We start from the raw sequence: 16,876 nt of genomic DNA on the forward strand, positions 1-16,876 counted from the left end.
CTCGCACAGTTGGGAAAAAGGTTAAGGGAAACTTGCCCTGCTGCTAAGGTCTGAATTCAGCTGAGCTCTAAGCCTACGATTAAGTCTCATTTACTTCAGGAGGATTTATGAGTGCATTTAATTGCCTTGCTGAATTGGGACGGAGTCAAGTACGCTTTTTAAATGTTTCGTCAAGCTGGGACCTGAGCAATTAGAAGGGATTCATGCTGCTGGTAAAGGGAAAGCCTCCGCTTCAGCCGATGTTCATTACACGGGGAGGGGGAATGGTGCTGGTCGGGGTGCACGAGGGGCCCCACGGCAGACAGGCTTGTGGGACGGGTGGGAGACCCCCGAATACATCTCTCTGCAGGCGATGGTGGTGGACACGTCCACCCTCATCAGGTCTCGCCATGGCCGGACCGACCACCTCTATGGGATGGGGGCCGCTGGGGGCAGGGGTGGGCGCCGCGCCTGCTGGCACGCTGCCTCGGGGCGCAGAGGATTTGGGTCACCGTGGCCGGGGATTTGGAGCTGTGGGCTCAATCATGGCGGTAATCCCTCGGGACGCTCCGCAGCCAGGCTGAGCCTGCCTGACGTGCCAGGCCAGCGGCTTGGTGTCACCGCTCCTGGCTGTTTAACGCCATAAAAGATGGCATGAAAATTAACTTTGCACAGGGCTGAGCATCTCCAGGAGCGGTGACAGACAGGGGCTGGAAATGGGAACGTTAGCGTGGGCGATGAGAAGAGCCCTGGGCAAATAAAGAACACTTTTGGGAGCTTTGAAAGATTTTACAAGAGCTATTTCCTACGACACGCTGCAACAGCCATTTCCAGCGCGTGCACTTCAGGGCAAAGAGACGTTTCAATAAATAGAAAAAAGCCTGAAGTGACCAAGATCAGCGTTTCTTTGCCCGAAAGTGTTCAGACTTGCAGCTCTTGGCATCTTGTCAGTTCAAGGGGAAAAAAAAAAAAAAAAAAATCCGCCAAGAAGCAGCAACCTCCCTCCCTGCCTCGCTCCGGTGCTCGCAGCAAGAGGCAAGAGCTCCGTCCCAAAGCAGACGACCTTCACGGCCCCGCGGGCAGAGCTGGGGTGGGGGGGTGCAAGTTTTGGGGTCCGGCGAGGGGATGGAGCAGGTCAAGGCTCCAGCCAGGTACCCCCACGACACCAGCTCCAGGGCGGTGGGTCCCAGGTGGGGCTGCTCAGGGCAGTTAAAACCTGGTTGTACATCCAGGGAGGGCGTTTGCAACAGGGAGAGTTGTTCCCATGGAGGAAAAGCTTTGCAAGGGCACGAGCTCGCCGGCCGAGCCGGGGAGACCCCCTGAGCTGTGCCTGTACGAGCCCCACCACTGCCAGCACGTCCGCAGGCAGCGCATGCTGCCTGTTTGGCCGCGTGGACAGCTCCGGTGAGGAGCTCGGAGCTCGGGCGGGAGCAGAGCTGCTCTGGTCCCAGCAAACCCCAAATTTAGGAAAGATGCTGCGAGCCACGTCCCCGAAGCCGGGGCTCCGAAGCAGTGCCAGGGCGGAGACCGAGGGGAGCGAATTTCCCCGTCGGGGCTCCCCACTGGCCCCGGCAGCAGGATTTCCCCCTTCCCAGCCCCGCCACAACGTGCTGCGGGAATTAACCCTGGCCCCGGCGACGGTGTTTAAGCACCAACGCAGCCAGGAGGATGAGGAGGATGCGGTGACGGAGGGGGGGGGCTGCGATGCCCCGAGCTTCCCCACCCACCACCGCTCCATCCCGCAGTGGGGACGGGGCAGACAAACACCCCCCTCCCGCACCGGAACGGTGGATCAAAGCCAAGGGGAGAGCCCGGCTAAGCCGAAATAAAGGCACAGGACGCGGCCGGCTGGGTCACTGCAGACATCCTCGTTTATTGTTAGCACACCACACGCCTTCCTCTTGGCACTTATTTGTATGCATTTGTTAAAACAAACAAACAAACAAACAAACCCCCCCCCCACGCGCTCCCTGGGTGCTGCGCAGAGACGCCGTGAGCTTTTCGCAGGGCCTTTTTATACACCTGTTCCCCCCCCCCCTTTGTTTTCGTTCAAGTGTGGTCGAGTGTGTTCACTCCCAAACCAGGCAAATAAATTAAAAAAAAAAAAAAAAAACAAAAAACAAAAAACAAAAAAACACCAAACCCTACGTAAAAAAACCCGGGAATGTGCCAGTAGCTCCCCCAGCAGCTGCAGGCAGGGAGGAGGGATGCTTTTTTGTGAGGGTTTTGTGTTTTTTGTTTGAAAGGGACAGTATTTCTCTTTTTTTTTTTTTTAATATACTACGGCCTGAAATTCAGTGCAATAGATACAACTACAGTGCAGGGAATGAACTATACAAAAGTCATCCTAACCATGTACAAGCTTTTCCTTAGTCGCTATAGAAACTATACCTTTGCATCTGTACCTTTTTGTATACATTATACAGCGTGAATATACTTCAATATTTACAGTACTTTGCTTGTCAAATCAGAAACGCTATAACTTAAACGTCTACTATTAACAACCATTGAACAAAAATATATATAATATAAATATCTTCCAGTCTATACACAGAGCAGGAGATGGATGTGTCCGCGTGACGATGAGTGTCGGTGAGTCCGGGGCCGGGAGCGACGGCGGGGGGGTGCTGTAGTGTGTGGCTGCCGGTTCGCTCTGCCAGCGCTTCACCATCAGGCAAATATTGCCGAGATTAAACCAAAAAAAAAAGGGAAAAAAAAAAAAGGACACTCCCCCTCCCCTTTTCCCCTCCTGGATGAAGTTCAGGCGAAGGAGACGAGAAGCCGCTGGCGGAGACGACGCTCTGCAACCTGCTGGGGGCTGGAGACCTTTCCCGCCGCCCGGGGCCCGACTCTCCGTCCTCAGCGCTCCCCCGGGGCGGGGAAGTCCCCATCCGCGAACCCACCGGGGGCTTGAAATCAATCAGACTGCTTTAAAAAATAACTCGTTTTCTTGGTTTGTTTTTTAAAAAAAAAAACAAAAAAACAAAAAAGAACAACTGTTGGTTTAGATTTAGTCAATTTACGTGATTTTTCTACGATTAGAACGTTAAAAAAACCCCCGTGTTTCCAGCTTTAAAAACTTCCGCTACGTGATTTCTCGTTAAATAACCTATCGCGTCGTTAAAAAAAGGGAGCCGCCCTCCCGCTGGCGGAGGCTGCGTGGTTGGTTTTTAAAACACCTATTGGCTTTGAAATCCTGGACGCGAAACCAGCTAAAAAAAAAAAAATCGTTCCTAGCAGGAAAAAAAAAACACCAACAACAATAATAATAATAATAAAACAGGTCAGTCTGTCCCCGATAAACCAGTGGGAGAGTCTGGAAAAGGGGTGTATGCAGAAGAGCCGGACGCCTCGCTCCCGCCTTCCTGGTTTCTGTACAAAGTATTTTAAAAAACAAAACCCACCAAACTCGGGGGAGCAGGTGGGCGGCCGGGAGGAGCCGGGCAGAGCCGGGCGGAGCCGCGGGCGGGTTAGACCTGGGAGTCGGCGCCCAAGCTGTGAAACTCATCCGGGGTTTTGTCGCTCTGGCTCGCTCCCCCCTGACGGAAACCCGAGGCGATTTCGTCGAAGGTCCGACCCTTCGTCTCCGGCACCTTGAAGTAGGTGAAGATGAAGAAGAGGACTAGCAGCACCGTGAAGATGATGAAGACGTAGGAGCCGCAGAGTTGCTGGGAAGGAGAAAAGAGGAGGAAGGGGTGAGCGCGTGGATGGAGACGGCGCCCCGTCACCGGTGCCAGGAGCGGAGCGATGGACCGCGGCTGAAGGACCGTCCCGCGACCATCCCGCCACCGCGGTCCAAGACCTGGGTCCCCCTTCCCTTGCACAGAACATCCCAAGTCGGAAGGGCCCCGTACGGGCCATCGGGTCCAACCCCCTGCTCCCTCCCTAGATCCTGGCCCCATCCCTCTTCCCCAGGGGCGTTCACCCAACCAAACCCTCCCAGCCCGGGCTTTAGGGCTCAAGGTAAGTCACACAACCCACCCCCGTTCCCGCCGAGAGCACCAGGAGGCGATTACCGCGATGTACTGGAAGCCCATGCCCACGATGAAGTTCGAGGTCCAGTTGGACAGCCCGGCAACGGCGAAGGCAGCGGGACGAGGGCCTTGGCTGAACAGTTCTGCCACGATAAACCAGGGGATGGGGCCTGGACCGATCTCAAAGAAGGCCACGAACCCGAAGATGGCCACGATGCTGAGGTAGGACATCCAGGGCATTTGGTCCTAGTCCAAGGGAGAGAGAGAAGGTCGGTTCGGTGGGGGGGGGGAGGGGGGACGGGGGGACGACACGAAGCATCCGGCCATCCCAGAGGATGAGACTCGAGCAAGCGTGGTGCTGGCAGAGAAGCCGGGAGGTTTCTCCAGATCGGAGACTGGATTTCTGGGCCCTCAAGAGAGGTCTGGGCAGTGGGGACCGCTCAGCCATCACCTCCAGGAGGACGAGCCCTTCCCTGCTCTCCCAACCAGACCTCCCCCTCCAAGCCACCACAGCGAGGGGCAGCCCGCGGGACCTCCTCCCAGCCCACCCGTCTCCTCGACGCCCATCACTCACCAGCAGCGTCAGGGCAATGGTCATGAGCACCGCACACCCCGCCATCCCCGCCAGGCCGATGAGGTGGAGGGTCCTGCGTCCGGCTCGCTCCACCACGAAGAGCTGTCGGGTGGAGACAGGCGTCCGTCAGCACATCCCCAGCCTGGAGGAAAGCCCCCTTCTCTCCACCTTCCCTGGTGAGAGCTTGGTGGGCCAAAACTCACCGAAACGACTGTGAAAGCCGTATTCACCACGCCGGAGCCGATGGTGGCGTAGACGGGCTGCTCCACACCCGCCTTCTCAAAGATGCTGGTGGAGTAGTAGAAGACCTACAAAGGGCAGGGATGTCAGGCCTGGCGTCAACCCACCACGTGATGCTGACTTGGACCCAACACAACCCAAGTTCCGGGTGAAACAAGCTGAGCCCACGGCACCCAGGTCCCCCCAAAACTCACCGCGTTGATCCCCGAGAGCTGCTGGGACAGCTGCAGGACGATCGCGATGAGGATGGGCTGGCGATACATGGGGGAACGGAAGAGCTCCATTATGGTCACCTTCTTCTCCCTCATCATTTGCCGGCTCTCCTCCTTCATCTCCTGGAGGTCGCTGCTGACATCCGTCGTGCCCCGCAGCTTCTTGAGGACTAAGGGGGAGTCAGGAGCAGCTGAGGACCCTCCTGCATGGTGGGAAGAGCTCAGGGACAGGGGGGGGTCACTCACCACTCTTGGCTTTGTTCTCCTCGTTGCGGTTGATGAGGAGGAAGCGGGGGCTCTCGGGGGCGAAGGGCAGGATGATGCACTGCAGCAGGGCAGGGACGAAGATGAACCCCAGGAGCAGCGGCCAGAGTGAGTCGTTTCCCATGATCAAGTCCAAACCGAACACCTGAGGACGAGAGGGGTTGAGCCACCCTTTCCCAGCTTAAGTTGGGCCCAACTCTGCTGCTCATGGGTGCGCAACAGGCTTGGACACCCATCAGAGGGGCACGGACAGCTGCGCTGCTTCCAGGTGGCCAACAGACTTTCATATCGTGATGCTGCCCATCCCAGACCTTAAGACCTCACGGCACCCCTGCTCCTGCTGAGCTCCAGGTCCATCCCTCCAGCCCCGTCTCCTTCTGAAGGACCACGCAGATCCACAGCACGGGCAACGCTCCGCGCTGCTGCAATAAACCATCCCCTGCAGACCCTGATGAGCATCGGCATCAAAGATGGGGAACCCATCCGGTTCTCCGGCACTTACCTGCGCGATGAGAATGCCCAAGACGATGCCAAGCTGGTGGAAGGTCCCCAAAGCGCCCCGCAGCGCGGTGGGCGACACCTCGCCGACGTACATGGGCACAAAACCGGTGGTGAGGCCGGAGTAGAGGCCAATGATGAAGCGGCCAAGGATGAGCATCTCGAAGGAGAAAGCCATCTTGGAGAAACCCATGAGGACAGCGGACACGAAGGCGAGAACGTTGGACATCAGCATGGAGTTGCGCCTGGGGAGGGAAGGGAGGAGGGCGGTGAGGACCACGGGGGTCAGAGAGGCTGAAGGGGTGTCGGGAGAACCCAAACATCAGCTCTTGGCAGGAGGAAGGTGCCCAGAGCCACCGCCCTGGGATGCCGGGGTGGGGTGAGGTTGCACACTCCCCTCCGCCCCGTTGAGGTCCACCACGGGTCCACCACGCTCGGTGCTCACCGTCCAAAGCGATTGACAAAGAGCCCCACAGAAAAGGATCCGACCATGCCTCCGACGGAGAAGATGGCGACGGAGAGGGACCAGAGCGTGGTGAGGGTGGCAGGGCTGATGGGCTCCTCATATCGGTACAGCCAGGTACGGTTGTAGAAGTCCTCAATCACCTGCAGAAGAGGGGGGAGAAACGAAGCCATGGGTCAAAACCATCCCCATTTCGTCTGTGCCACCGGTGTTATGAATTGCTCGGCCTCAGCCCAAGCCACCTACAGACCCTTGGCCAGCAAGCGCGGCTCACAAGACGATGCGTCACGGAGCCGGGAACCGCCCAGCCGGTGGCTCGGCTCCAACCCAAGGGAGGAAACCTGATGGGATGCGCAGAGGAAATGCAGCCGGACGGGTTCTGGTCTTGCCCTGCCAAGAGGCTCGGCGTTGCCAAAATACCTCTTTCACCTCGCCAGGCGGCCGCGGGGAGGTCACGGGAGGCAGGGAGGGATGCCTCCATCACCGGAGGAGAAGCAACAACGGCGGGGAGGGGGAGACGGCAGAGATGGTGGAAGAAGGTGAGGAAGACAGCGGGGTTATCCAGGCAGCTGATCAATTAATTCCCATCCCCCTGGACGCTCCCTCGAATTTAACTTCCAGGTTTTTTTTCCGCAATACTTCCATAATGCAATACTTCTGCTGTAATTCTGCAATACTGCAATGCTAACATCCAAGACAGGCGCTTGTTTTTAATTACCGGCTTCGCAGAACACCCTTTTTTAATTATTTTATATATTTTTTTTAATATATTTTTAAAGCCAGCCCACTGCCGAAAGGTTCAAGTAAGTTATTTAAGGGTCACCCGTACCCAAAACAAAAAAGCAAAGGGCGCGATAACACGCCCGACCAACCCCGGCCGGCCGGAGCGGAGATTTCGTGCAAGCGGGGGAAGCTGCTGCCGGACATCAAGTGGCTCGAGGACCTCGCTGCTTCGAAGGGTTTCGCAGGGGCTCAGCTCCCCATTAAGCGTTTGCACAATCGCGCTTCGTTTTCTAGTCTTCCCGTCGCTTCAAGCACAAACGAGAGCCCCTGGCGAGGGGCAGCGCGAGAAATACACCCCGTGCTTCGCTGTGAACTTCAATAATGTAGGGTTTTGGTTTTGGTTTTGTTTTTAAGTTGTTCCTTTTACAAAGCCCCTAAACCATCAGGATTTCAACAGTGGTCTCGTTTGCCTCCTGCTTCACCTGGAGGTTTTGACGCTTTGGGGGCTTTTTCCCCTTTTCCTATCACCAAAATAAATAATTGATATTATTATTTGGAGAACCCAGGACTGGCTCAGGCTCTCGGTGCGGGTAAGCAGGTCTCTGCACACACCCCACCAAACCCTGCGGAGCTCTAAATTCCTCCCTGCTTTCCCCAAAAGCCTCCAGCTCTCTCCCCTTGAAGCAGAAAAAAAAAATTAATCCAAGCGCCAGCGGGTGCCCCAGAGTTGGCTGAGCCACGCTGGGCTGCGCTTTGGCTTATCAAAAAACAACACCCAAATACCCCCCTCCTGGCCCCCTTTCCTCCTGCAAAAAAGGATGGATGGAAAAACCCACCGTGAGCCGGCTGTCGGGAGAGGAGGAGATGAAAAATCGTGAGTTTAAAGTGAGAAGCATGAAAAAAAAAAATAATTGCATTTCCCAAAAGTTGGGGTTTCCCCCCCCCCTCTTTTCATTTCAGCTGAGTGTTTTCTACCGGCCCTCGCCCCGTTTCGGGCCGGCCCCCTCCACACAGCGCGTCTGCAAACACCCCACAAACAGCAAGCCGCTGTTTCGGCAGCGGCAGGGAGGACTATATTAAGAGGACCCCAAAACGGGGCACTCGGCCCTCCGCGTGAGAACGGGGCCTTTCTGCGAGGCCGCGGGGAGCTGCTGCCAGCGAATGCCGCCGCATTTGCATGGCTGAAGCCAGGGGAATGACGCACCCCAGTCCTGCGCCCCCATGCCAGCCCCGTCCTGCGCCCCAATGCATCCCCATCCTGCATCCCAACCCCGCGTCCCAATTTATCCCAATCCCGTGCCCCGGTTTATCCCGACGCATCCTCATCCTGCACCCCGATGCGTCCCCATCCCAATGCATCTCCATCCTGCGCCCCAATGCATCCCCATTCCAACCCCGATGCATCCCAATCCTGCACCCCGGTGCGTCTCCAATCCCAATCCCGCGCCCCAGCGCGTCCCCACCCTTAAAGGTGGGACGAACCCCCATGCCCGAGCGTCCTGCCACCCGGGACAACGCCCATCCCGCCTCCCCTCGTGCCCCCACTACAGAGCACCCCAAATCCTTTCCCCCCCGTCAGTTCTGCACCCCGATCGCAGGGTCACTCGCTGGGTGACTCGCCCCTAAAATACACAGCCCATCCCTGGCCTGAGCCCCAAGGGTTTAATCCTAAAACGCACGAGGGAAACTGAGGCAACACCCATCGGGGGGGGGGGGGGGGGAGGGCAGAATCTTGCCTTGCTGGGGGTCTGCATGAACCGGAGCTCAGTCCCAAGGGAAGACCCCAGCTCAGACGTGGTCCCTGCCCACGTCACCCAGAGCAGCATCTCCTGGGCCAGGAGAGGACGGAGGAAAGTCCTTCAGCCGTAGGGAAACCACGCGCGTCCTCGGGATGCGGGGCCCGAGCTCCGACGCAAGGCGGTAATTACAGAGCGCCTGCTCCCCACGGTGCCGGAGCTCGGGGAAAAACGAGGGCGGATGCCAGAAAGCGGCGCCTCAGCACGTTTCCAGGGATTTCCCAGCTTGCCGCCGTTTCAAACGCCGCTCCCGTCGCCCGTCTCCAGAGAAGGATGCTCACCGCCAGCCGAGCACGAACGTCACCAGCGCGGGTCGGTCCAGGGGAAGGCGAGCACGGGTCGGGATTTTTTAGCAGGGTGATGCTTTCGGCAGACGGATGCGTGCGCCGTGGCCGTGGGCGCAAGCACCAAGGGTGCTGGTCGGGGGTCGCAGCCTCCAGCCGCGTGAAATCCCACTCGGGCCACTCACCGTGATTAAATACAACTTAATGCAATACCTCCGATACAGGCAATTTGCGTCTTTATTGCTCTTTCCACGCTGATGGGGGTGTGGGAAGTTTTTGCACGGGGTCTTCTCTCCCGCGAGGAGTTTTTTTTGGCGCTCGAGGTGAGATTTTGCAGCCCGTTCGCTGGTAATGGGATTAATACTCTGGCGGCGTGAATCCTGCCTTGGTGGTTTTCATTATTTGGGACGGTGCACCAGAGGCTGCGATGACGCTCGGGGACAGGCTCTGCTCTCGCGCAGCAGCAGCCGGACCCCGGTTTGTCCTTCGACACCTTACCCTGGCAGTTGAGCTTTGCCCAGGGCACGCTTGCAAGCACCACATGGGATTTCTGAGCTCACATTTCCAAGCCTTTGACACCTCAAAAAGCCACGTAATTTGAGGAAAGTCAAGTTTTTCAAGGCTCCCGCGTACCTACCAGTCGCTGGAGGGTCCTGGCACCATGCTAGGGGAGGGAGCAATCGCCTCCTGCTCTCCATCGCCCTTCGCAGGTAGCCCGTCTCCCAGTCGACCCTCTCTCCTCCCAGGGACGTCCTGCCCCCCCCCGATGCTCCGGGATGCAAAGATCCCATCGGAACGGTCATTCCGCAGCCCCCCGCCCCCCCGCCCCTTCGAGATGACTCAAACCCTAATTAGCTCCCAGACCTTCGCTAAAAGCCGAGGTTAAAAGTTACACCAGTCCCACCCGGAGAACATCCTGCACGCGTTCCTGGGATTTTTCCCGGCAAAAACGCTGAGCAAGGAGGAAACTAATTCTCCTGGGAAGGCGGGAGCTAAATAACTCCCTTGCAAATCCCATTACAGGCAGTAAGCTGCCTAGCGGGATGTACTATTTTAGCCGGGCTGGTGGTGGATGCAGGTTTGTTTTCGGGCACGGGGGGTGGGGGGGGGAGGGGTTGGAATTTTGCTACGGCGAGGCTGCTCGGCGCACGCTCACCTTTTGGGGGGCATTGATGACACCGGTGTTGTAGCCGAATTGCAAGGAACCCAGCACCGCTCCTCCCACGGCGAGCATCAGGCGAGCCGTCATCTGCAGGAGGAGGGGGAAGAAAATGAAAGAGAGGGGTTAAACTTGGGGTCCCGGCTATGCCCCCCTCCCCCCCCCCCATCAGAGAGGTCCCCCAGCGCTTCTCCCCGGGGAGCAGCAAGAGGAGGAGGGCTGCTCGTCAGATTGTGAGCGTGAACATGCAGGAAGAAAGAGAAAACTTGCTTTTTTTTTTATGGCACCCACGTGGGCTAGCGGGAAAAAAAAATAATTAAAAAAGAATACCGTTTCGGGCTTAAAAAAATACTGTTTGGGGATTCCAGGAATTTTTTGCCTCTGGACTGGGGCGGGAGGTTTTATCTGGGCTCGCAGGGTCCCCTCCGAGGGCTCCACGTGACACCTGGGCGGCACGCCAGTGCGAGATGCTTTTGGGGATGCCGCGGTGACGCCGCCGGCTGGCCAAGCATCGTCCCAGCATCGGCGCAAGGATGCCCTGGACAGCCGCCGCTAACGAAGCTTTTGCATCGGAGCCTAATTAACAGTCGCTAAGCAAAATCCCGGCTATTTGGCAAACCCTTCGCCTGCCTCCTCTTCCTCCTGCTTAAGCCGGAGCGACAATCGGAGCCTTGTTTGGGAGCGGGGTCAGGGCAGGCCAGTGCTCAGGCCACCTTCGTTAACAGACCAATTATCCCAGGCAGGAGATTTTCCCGGCGCTCAGCTCCAAGAACCAGGATCCGACATTCCCGGTTAATCAGCTTTGGGATGATCCACATGAAGTTTATAAACCCCTTAATTCGGGGGGCTGCGCTCTCCCCGGTTATCCCAGGTACCGGTGCATCACCCCAACCCAGGGATGCTCCCCCGGCGTCTCAGATTAATATTCCCAAGGGATTGGTGCCGGTCAGACCCCACCTAAATGCAACCCCTAGATTAGGAGGGTTAATTGCAAAGCAGACGCAAAAAAATTGGGCATTTTCTTATTTAAGAAGCATTTTCTTTCTTTTTTTTTTAATAAATAAATATAAATAAGTGCTGCTCGCTGACCTCGCCTCTCCGGCCAGGCCGCCTCCCCCCACGTTAAAGTTTGCAGGGAAAAAGCACCAGGGAATAAAGCCAGCCCCGTTAACGAAACCCATTAATTAGGCTTGGCCCCAACACAACTAATCAGGGAGGTTTCGGCACTCGGTTTTGTTCGGTGCTTCTGAATAAACCCACCCCGAGAAGAAAATGCCCCGCTTGGGAGGGCAAAAACAGGCTGGAAAGTTGCTGGCATCCCAGAAAAACAAGGAAAAAGCCCCCAAAAAATCTGAAATCCTGACTCCGACCTCATCCACCCGCCCGCCGCTCCGCAAAACTGCGACGGGCGACACCGGGAATGCTGAAAGCCACCTGTGCTTAAATAAAAGCTGTTAAAAAAAAAAAATGGGCTTTTTCGTGGTTTGGGAGGAATTTTTTTGGTTGTTTTGGGGTGTTTGTGGGGGTTTGGGCGATTTATCTTCGCTTTTCGGGGTAGCAATTGTTACTCTGCAATGCTAAAGGCCGGCTCGCCCGCCCCGGAAAGCCGATCCCCCACGTACGGCGAGGGCGCGGGTGAGTCACGGCGGCACCGTGCCACAGGGATGGGGATGCATCACGCCAGCGCGAACTTTGCTCTGGGAAGGTGGCAGGTAGCAACACCTCTTCGCTCCAACGCCAGCCACTACCCCACAAAGAATTCAATAAGAAAACTACTTTTGCTGTTGTAACCTCTAGCAAAAAAATAAACCTTAAGTTTTTAACCTCTAGCACGAAAAAAAATCATCTATTTTTAGCCTCCAGCAAAAAAAACACCACTTAGATTTTTAACCTTCAGTAAAAAGCCCTTGTCCCTTGTATTTCTATTAAACTCCAGCAGCTCGAAGAGGCGAAGGGACAGTTGGTAGGAAAGCTGCTGGCATTTTTTGGAGGCTCTCCCCGGGCAGGGTCACCGTGAGTCAGCTCTTCCTGCTTACTTCTGGCTTCCCAGCTCCAAACACGCTGCCCGGCCCGATCCGGGAGCCTTTCGGCTTTAACCTCACCATTAAAGGAGAGGCTTAAGATGGCGAGTTGGGGGGGGGGGGGGGGGGAGAATAATAAAATAAATAACAAAGTTGATTTTTAAGGGCAGCCTTGCATGGGAGACTCCTGTAAAACCACATGCAGCGTTTGTTTTGGTTTTGTTTTGGTTTTTTTTTTTTTTTTAAACTGCTTGCAGAAAACAGCAGCTTTATTTGGAGTTTAGGAAAGGAAAAAAAAAAAAGCCACCAAACCAACATACTTCCCCTTCTTGCTTTTGTGCAACAAACTTATTTACAGCCTGGAGATATCCAAAAAACAACCAGTGAGGCATTTACAACTCAGATTCTTCCAAGGCCCAGGCTACAATAATGCAACATATTAAAATATATGGGTTTTGAGCAATATCAGTTATTTGAAAATAAATTTAATTGTACTTCTCAGGTTAACACTCATGGTTTTTTCCCTACTAACTCATATACCTTAGGAAGGCAAGCGCAGCGCTTGTAATTTTAATAAATTTGGTTTTGGTTTTTTTTGCTGCTTCCTGCTTCCTTTGTCGCTCAAACACGGAAGCCGGGACGCTCGGAGGAGATATCGACCCATGGGGTGACAGCAGCCCCCCCAAACCCCCAGTGGGTTGTGTTTGGCTTTACCACTCTTTTTTTTTTTAAACCCTTTTTTCCCCCGCCTCCCCCTCCAGTCTGGAAGGGTTTCGGGATGCTGCCTGCCTCATGGAACAAGGAAATGAATAATCCCTTTAAAAAAAAAAAAATATATTAAAAAAAGTGTCCCAGAAGGGAATTTCAGGAAAACCCACATTTAAAAAGAGCCCGTCAAAATTAAGCACGAAGCTTTAACAAGCATCCCGGAGGCTGATTGCAAGAGGTCCCGTCCTGGGACGGATGCAGGGGGTTATTGCGGGGAGGGGGTGCAGCCTTGCAGCATCTCGCACGCTTGCTTGCACGCTTGTGCACGCTCGCCGGAGTGAAGACAACCGGATCCGGCCATTGCCCTGGATAACAGGGCTGCACACTGGCTCCCAGTCCAGGAAAAACTTACGCACCCACCGAGGGCCAGGTAAAACCTGCTCCCAAAGCCACGGCATGTGCCACAGCGCCGGCATTTACCAAGGGGGGGGTGGGGGGTGGGGGGGGGTGTTCTGCAGCCAAAGAGGGGGAGTAACACCGGCACCACGGGGATCAGACGAGATTTTGGGAGATTATCGGCGTGGGAGAAGACTCGCGGTGAGGGGAAGCGGAGTCAGAGCGACGTTATTTTTTTTTTTTTGTTCCCCCCCTTAAAGGTCAGCTGGGGACGGCGACACAAGCCCTCCGTGTTTTGCAACCACAAGAGCGTCTGCGATGAGCCCAGGAAATGTTTTCACAAGCAAAGAGCCGGAGCAGCCCAGCTCCGTGGGCAGAAAAGCATCTCCGGCTTCAATAATATCAAGTATTAAATTCAAGGGTGGAGGGGTGAGCTCGTCCCCCACCTCCCGGTGCCCCCAGCATCCCTGCCGCCGGCTGCTCCAATAAAAAAAATCCCTTTTTTCCTTGCAAAATGCACTCTGGATTTAAGCGTCGCCCATCAGAGCGCAGCAAATTATTCCTGCAATTAATTACCTTAAAAAAAATGAATCATTTCTAACCCAAATTTATCTAATGGGGTAGTTATTAAGATGGAAAAGCAGAGGGAGCGCGTCTCCGGCTCCATTTTGGTAGCTGGGAGTTGAGCCCCGCTGGCAAGCGCATCAGATTTCTTCGTTACGAGAGCAAATTTCTTCTTAATTCCTTCCCCCATCAATGCACTGCCGGCCGTCACGTTCCCGGCTCCCAGCCCCAAACCCACACCTCGACCAAAAAAAACCGGCGCTGGGGTAGAGCCAGCTTTAAATAGAAATAGTAATAATAAAAAATATAATGGGTTTATAAATACAAATTTAAGTTACAAAAAAACCCCCTAGTATTCCCAATGCTCCAAAGCTGGGGGGGGGGGGGGGGGGGGGGGTGGAATAAGGAGTTGTTTGCTGGGGAGAAAAATAAGAGGAGTCGTTCCCGTAACATCTTTAATTGGAATAAAATTATTATTTTTGGTTTTAATCACACATAGCCCGGCGCTTTGCACCGCCACGGAGCAAATTTTTTACTTCCTTCCCTGGAAAAAAACAAAAACAAAACCCCTATAGTACTGGAATACATCCCAAAACACTCCCAGGAGGGAATATTTTGGGGGGGCAGCATCATCAGGCGAGGCCGGGACAAGTGAATCCCGAGGTCTAACGTTAATGACCCCGCCGCAATTAACTCACCTTCCTCATTTAGGGCCTGACGTCGCATCGCTTTAACGCACCTTTATTATTATATCAGTTTATTTGAGGCAGGTCGAGGCGCTGCGGGAGGACTCGGCTGCCGCCGACCAGCCGAGAGAGTTGATGTTATTTAATAATTCCATTTTTTGGGGGGGGGGGGGGGGGGTGTAAATTGACAGGAATTGGGTCAAAACGGTGCAAAGAGCTCACGCTGCGATGCGACCCAGCCGTACCCCCGCAGCGCCGAGGGGGTCCCGGGAGGGGGGGGGTGTCCCCAGTGTCACCCCGGCCTTGCACACACACACCCCCCCTCCAAAAGCAAACTCAGCAGTTTTGGGGGCCTTGTGGCCTTTTCCTCACCCCCAAAACGGGGCCAAAAGGGCCTTTTTCGGCTCTTCCCTCTGCATTTTCTCACCTCAAAGGCGGGGGGGGGGGGGCTGTCACCCCAAAACTCTTTCCCGGGTGCGCTCTGCAGCGCGGAGGCTGGGGGCGGGCTGCTTTGGGGTGCGGCCCCTCGTTTCTGAGGTAAAAAAATCTTTTTTTTTTTTTTTAAAAGCCGCTTAACTTTGCGCGGCGGCGCCGGCTGCGCCCCGCGACGCCTGACGGCTCGGGGGGGGGGGGAGGCCGAACGGAGCCCGGTTGCCCCCCCCCCCCCCCCCTCACCCCTCCCCGCCGCCTTCGACCGGATCGCCCGCGGACGACCGTTGCTTCGCCGGTTGTGTAACGCGGCCGAGGGGGGAGGGCGGGCCGGCGGGGGGTGTAAGCGGGACGGCGGGGATTTGTCCACGCGCGGCGGGCTCACCTTGCTGCCGGTCTCCATGGCGGCCCCGGGGCGGCGGCGGCGGGGCGGCGGGGCTGGCGGCGGGACGGGGCCGGGGGGGGGCGGCGGCGGAGCGGCACGCGGCGGAGCGAAGCGGAGCCGCGCGGCCGCGGCGGGGGCATTGAAGCGGCTTAAGAGCGCGGGCGAGCAGGGGGCGCGCGGCGGCGCGGGGCGGCGGCGCCGGGCGGTGGCGCCCATTGGGCGGTGCGGGGGAGGGGGCGGGGCCCGGCCGGGGAGGGGGCGGGGCCCGGCGGGGGCGGGGACGGGGCGCGGAGGGGCGGGGGCGGGGCGCGGAGGGGCGGGGGCGCGCGGCGGGGGGGGAGGAGGGCGCGCGCGTGTGGGTCTGCACGTGGGCGTGGGGGCGGGAGGGGGTGTGTGCACACGCGTGAGCGTGCAAGCGTGGGGTGTGCACGCGCGAGTGTGCAAGTGCGTGTGCCCGTGTGTGTGCGCACATACGAGTGTGCAAGTGCATGTGCCTGTGTGTGCACGAGTGTGCAAGTGCGTGTGCCCATGTGTGTGCACATGAGTGTGCAAGTGCATGTGCCCATGTGTGTGCACATGAGTGTGCAAGTGCGTGTGCCTGTGTGTGTGCACGAGTGTGCAAGTGCATGTGCCCATGTGTGTGCACATGAGTGTGCAAGTGCGTGTGCCCGTGTGTGTGTGTGCACGAGTGTGCAGGTGCATGTGCCCATGTGTGTGCACATATACAAGTGTGCAAGTGCATGTGCCTGTGTGTGTGCGCGTGCACATACGAGCGTGCGAGTGCATGTGCCCATGTGTGTGTGTGAGCACACAAGTGTGCAAGTGCATGTGCCCGTGTGTGTGCACACATATGAGTGTGCAAGTGCGTGTGCCTCTGTGTGTGTGTGCCCATGTGTGTGCGTGCACACATACAAGTGTGCAAGTGCGTGTGCCCGTGTGTGTGTGCACATATGCAAGTGCGTGCATGCCTCCGTGTGCACACATGTGAGTGTGCAAGTGTGCGTGCTTGTACGTCTGTGTGTGTGCTTGTGTGTGCACACACACGTGTGGGTGTGTGCCTGCGTGTGTCTGTGTGCACGTGAGTGTGCCTGTGTGTGTGCACGAGTGAGCAAGCGCATGTGTGTATGTGTGTGCCTGTGTGCACACGTGAGCATGCGTGTGTGCGCCTCTGTGTGTGCACATGTGCCTGTACACGCGCGTGTACCTGTGTGCGCACACATATGAGTGTGCATGTGTGTGTGTGCCTGTACATGTGTGCGCGCTTGTGCAAGCACTTCGCTGCACGCCCTTGTGAGCTGTGTGTACCTGTGTGCGTGTGTGCATGCACATGTGCCCGTGTACCTGTGTGCATGTGTCTGCACGCACCTGCGTGTGTTTCCGCGCACATGCATGCACACGTGCATGTGGGCACCTGTGCGCGTGTGCATGCGTGTGCAGGTAAATGCGTGCGTGCACCTGCATGCGTGTGCGTGTGTGCAGTGCATGTGTGCATCAGTGTGCGTGCGCACCTGTGCAGGTGAA

At 56.5% G+C, this 16,876-nt stretch overlaps 1 protein-coding gene across 1 annotated transcript; it reads right to left on the reverse strand.

Annotated features, from left to right (window-relative positions):
- Window positions 1–1,828: 1,828 nt before the first annotated feature.
- SLC2A1 (solute carrier family 2 member 1) lies at window positions 1,829–15,406 on the reverse strand. Its single transcript, XM_076355942.1, has 10 exons — window positions 15,356–15,406; window positions 10,164–10,256; window positions 6,187–6,347; window positions 5,746–5,986; window positions 5,226–5,388; window positions 4,962–5,149; window positions 4,731–4,835; window positions 4,528–4,629; window positions 3,996–4,199; window positions 1,829–3,647 (listed from the first exon to the last, which is right to left on the reverse strand). Exons 1-10 carry the CDS (start codon window positions 15,371–15,373, stop codon window positions 3,450–3,452), a joined length of 1,473 nt encoding a protein of 490 aa, XP_076212057.1. The 5' UTR covers window positions 15,374–15,406; the 3' UTR covers window positions 1,829–3,449.
- Between the last annotated feature and the right edge of the window lie 1,470 nt (window positions 15,407–16,876).

The sequence above is a fragment of the Aptenodytes patagonicus genome, chromosome 19 (genome assembly GCF_965638725.1).
Source record: "Aptenodytes patagonicus chromosome 19, bAptPat1.pri.cur, whole genome shotgun sequence".
Taxonomy (NCBI): domain Eukaryota; kingdom Metazoa; phylum Chordata; class Aves; order Sphenisciformes; family Spheniscidae; genus Aptenodytes; species Aptenodytes patagonicus.

Coding starts and splice junctions, on each gene's coding strand:
- SLC2A1 (XM_076355942.1), bottom strand. Junction 5,389..5,745: donor TGGGCATTCTCATCGCGCAG/GTAAGTGCCGGA, acceptor TCTCGTCCTCAG/GTGTTCGGTTTGGACTTGAT. Junction 4,836..4,961: donor AGCTCTCGGGGATCAACGCG/GTGAGTTTTGGG, acceptor TGCCCTTTGTAG/GTCTTCTACTACTCCACCAG.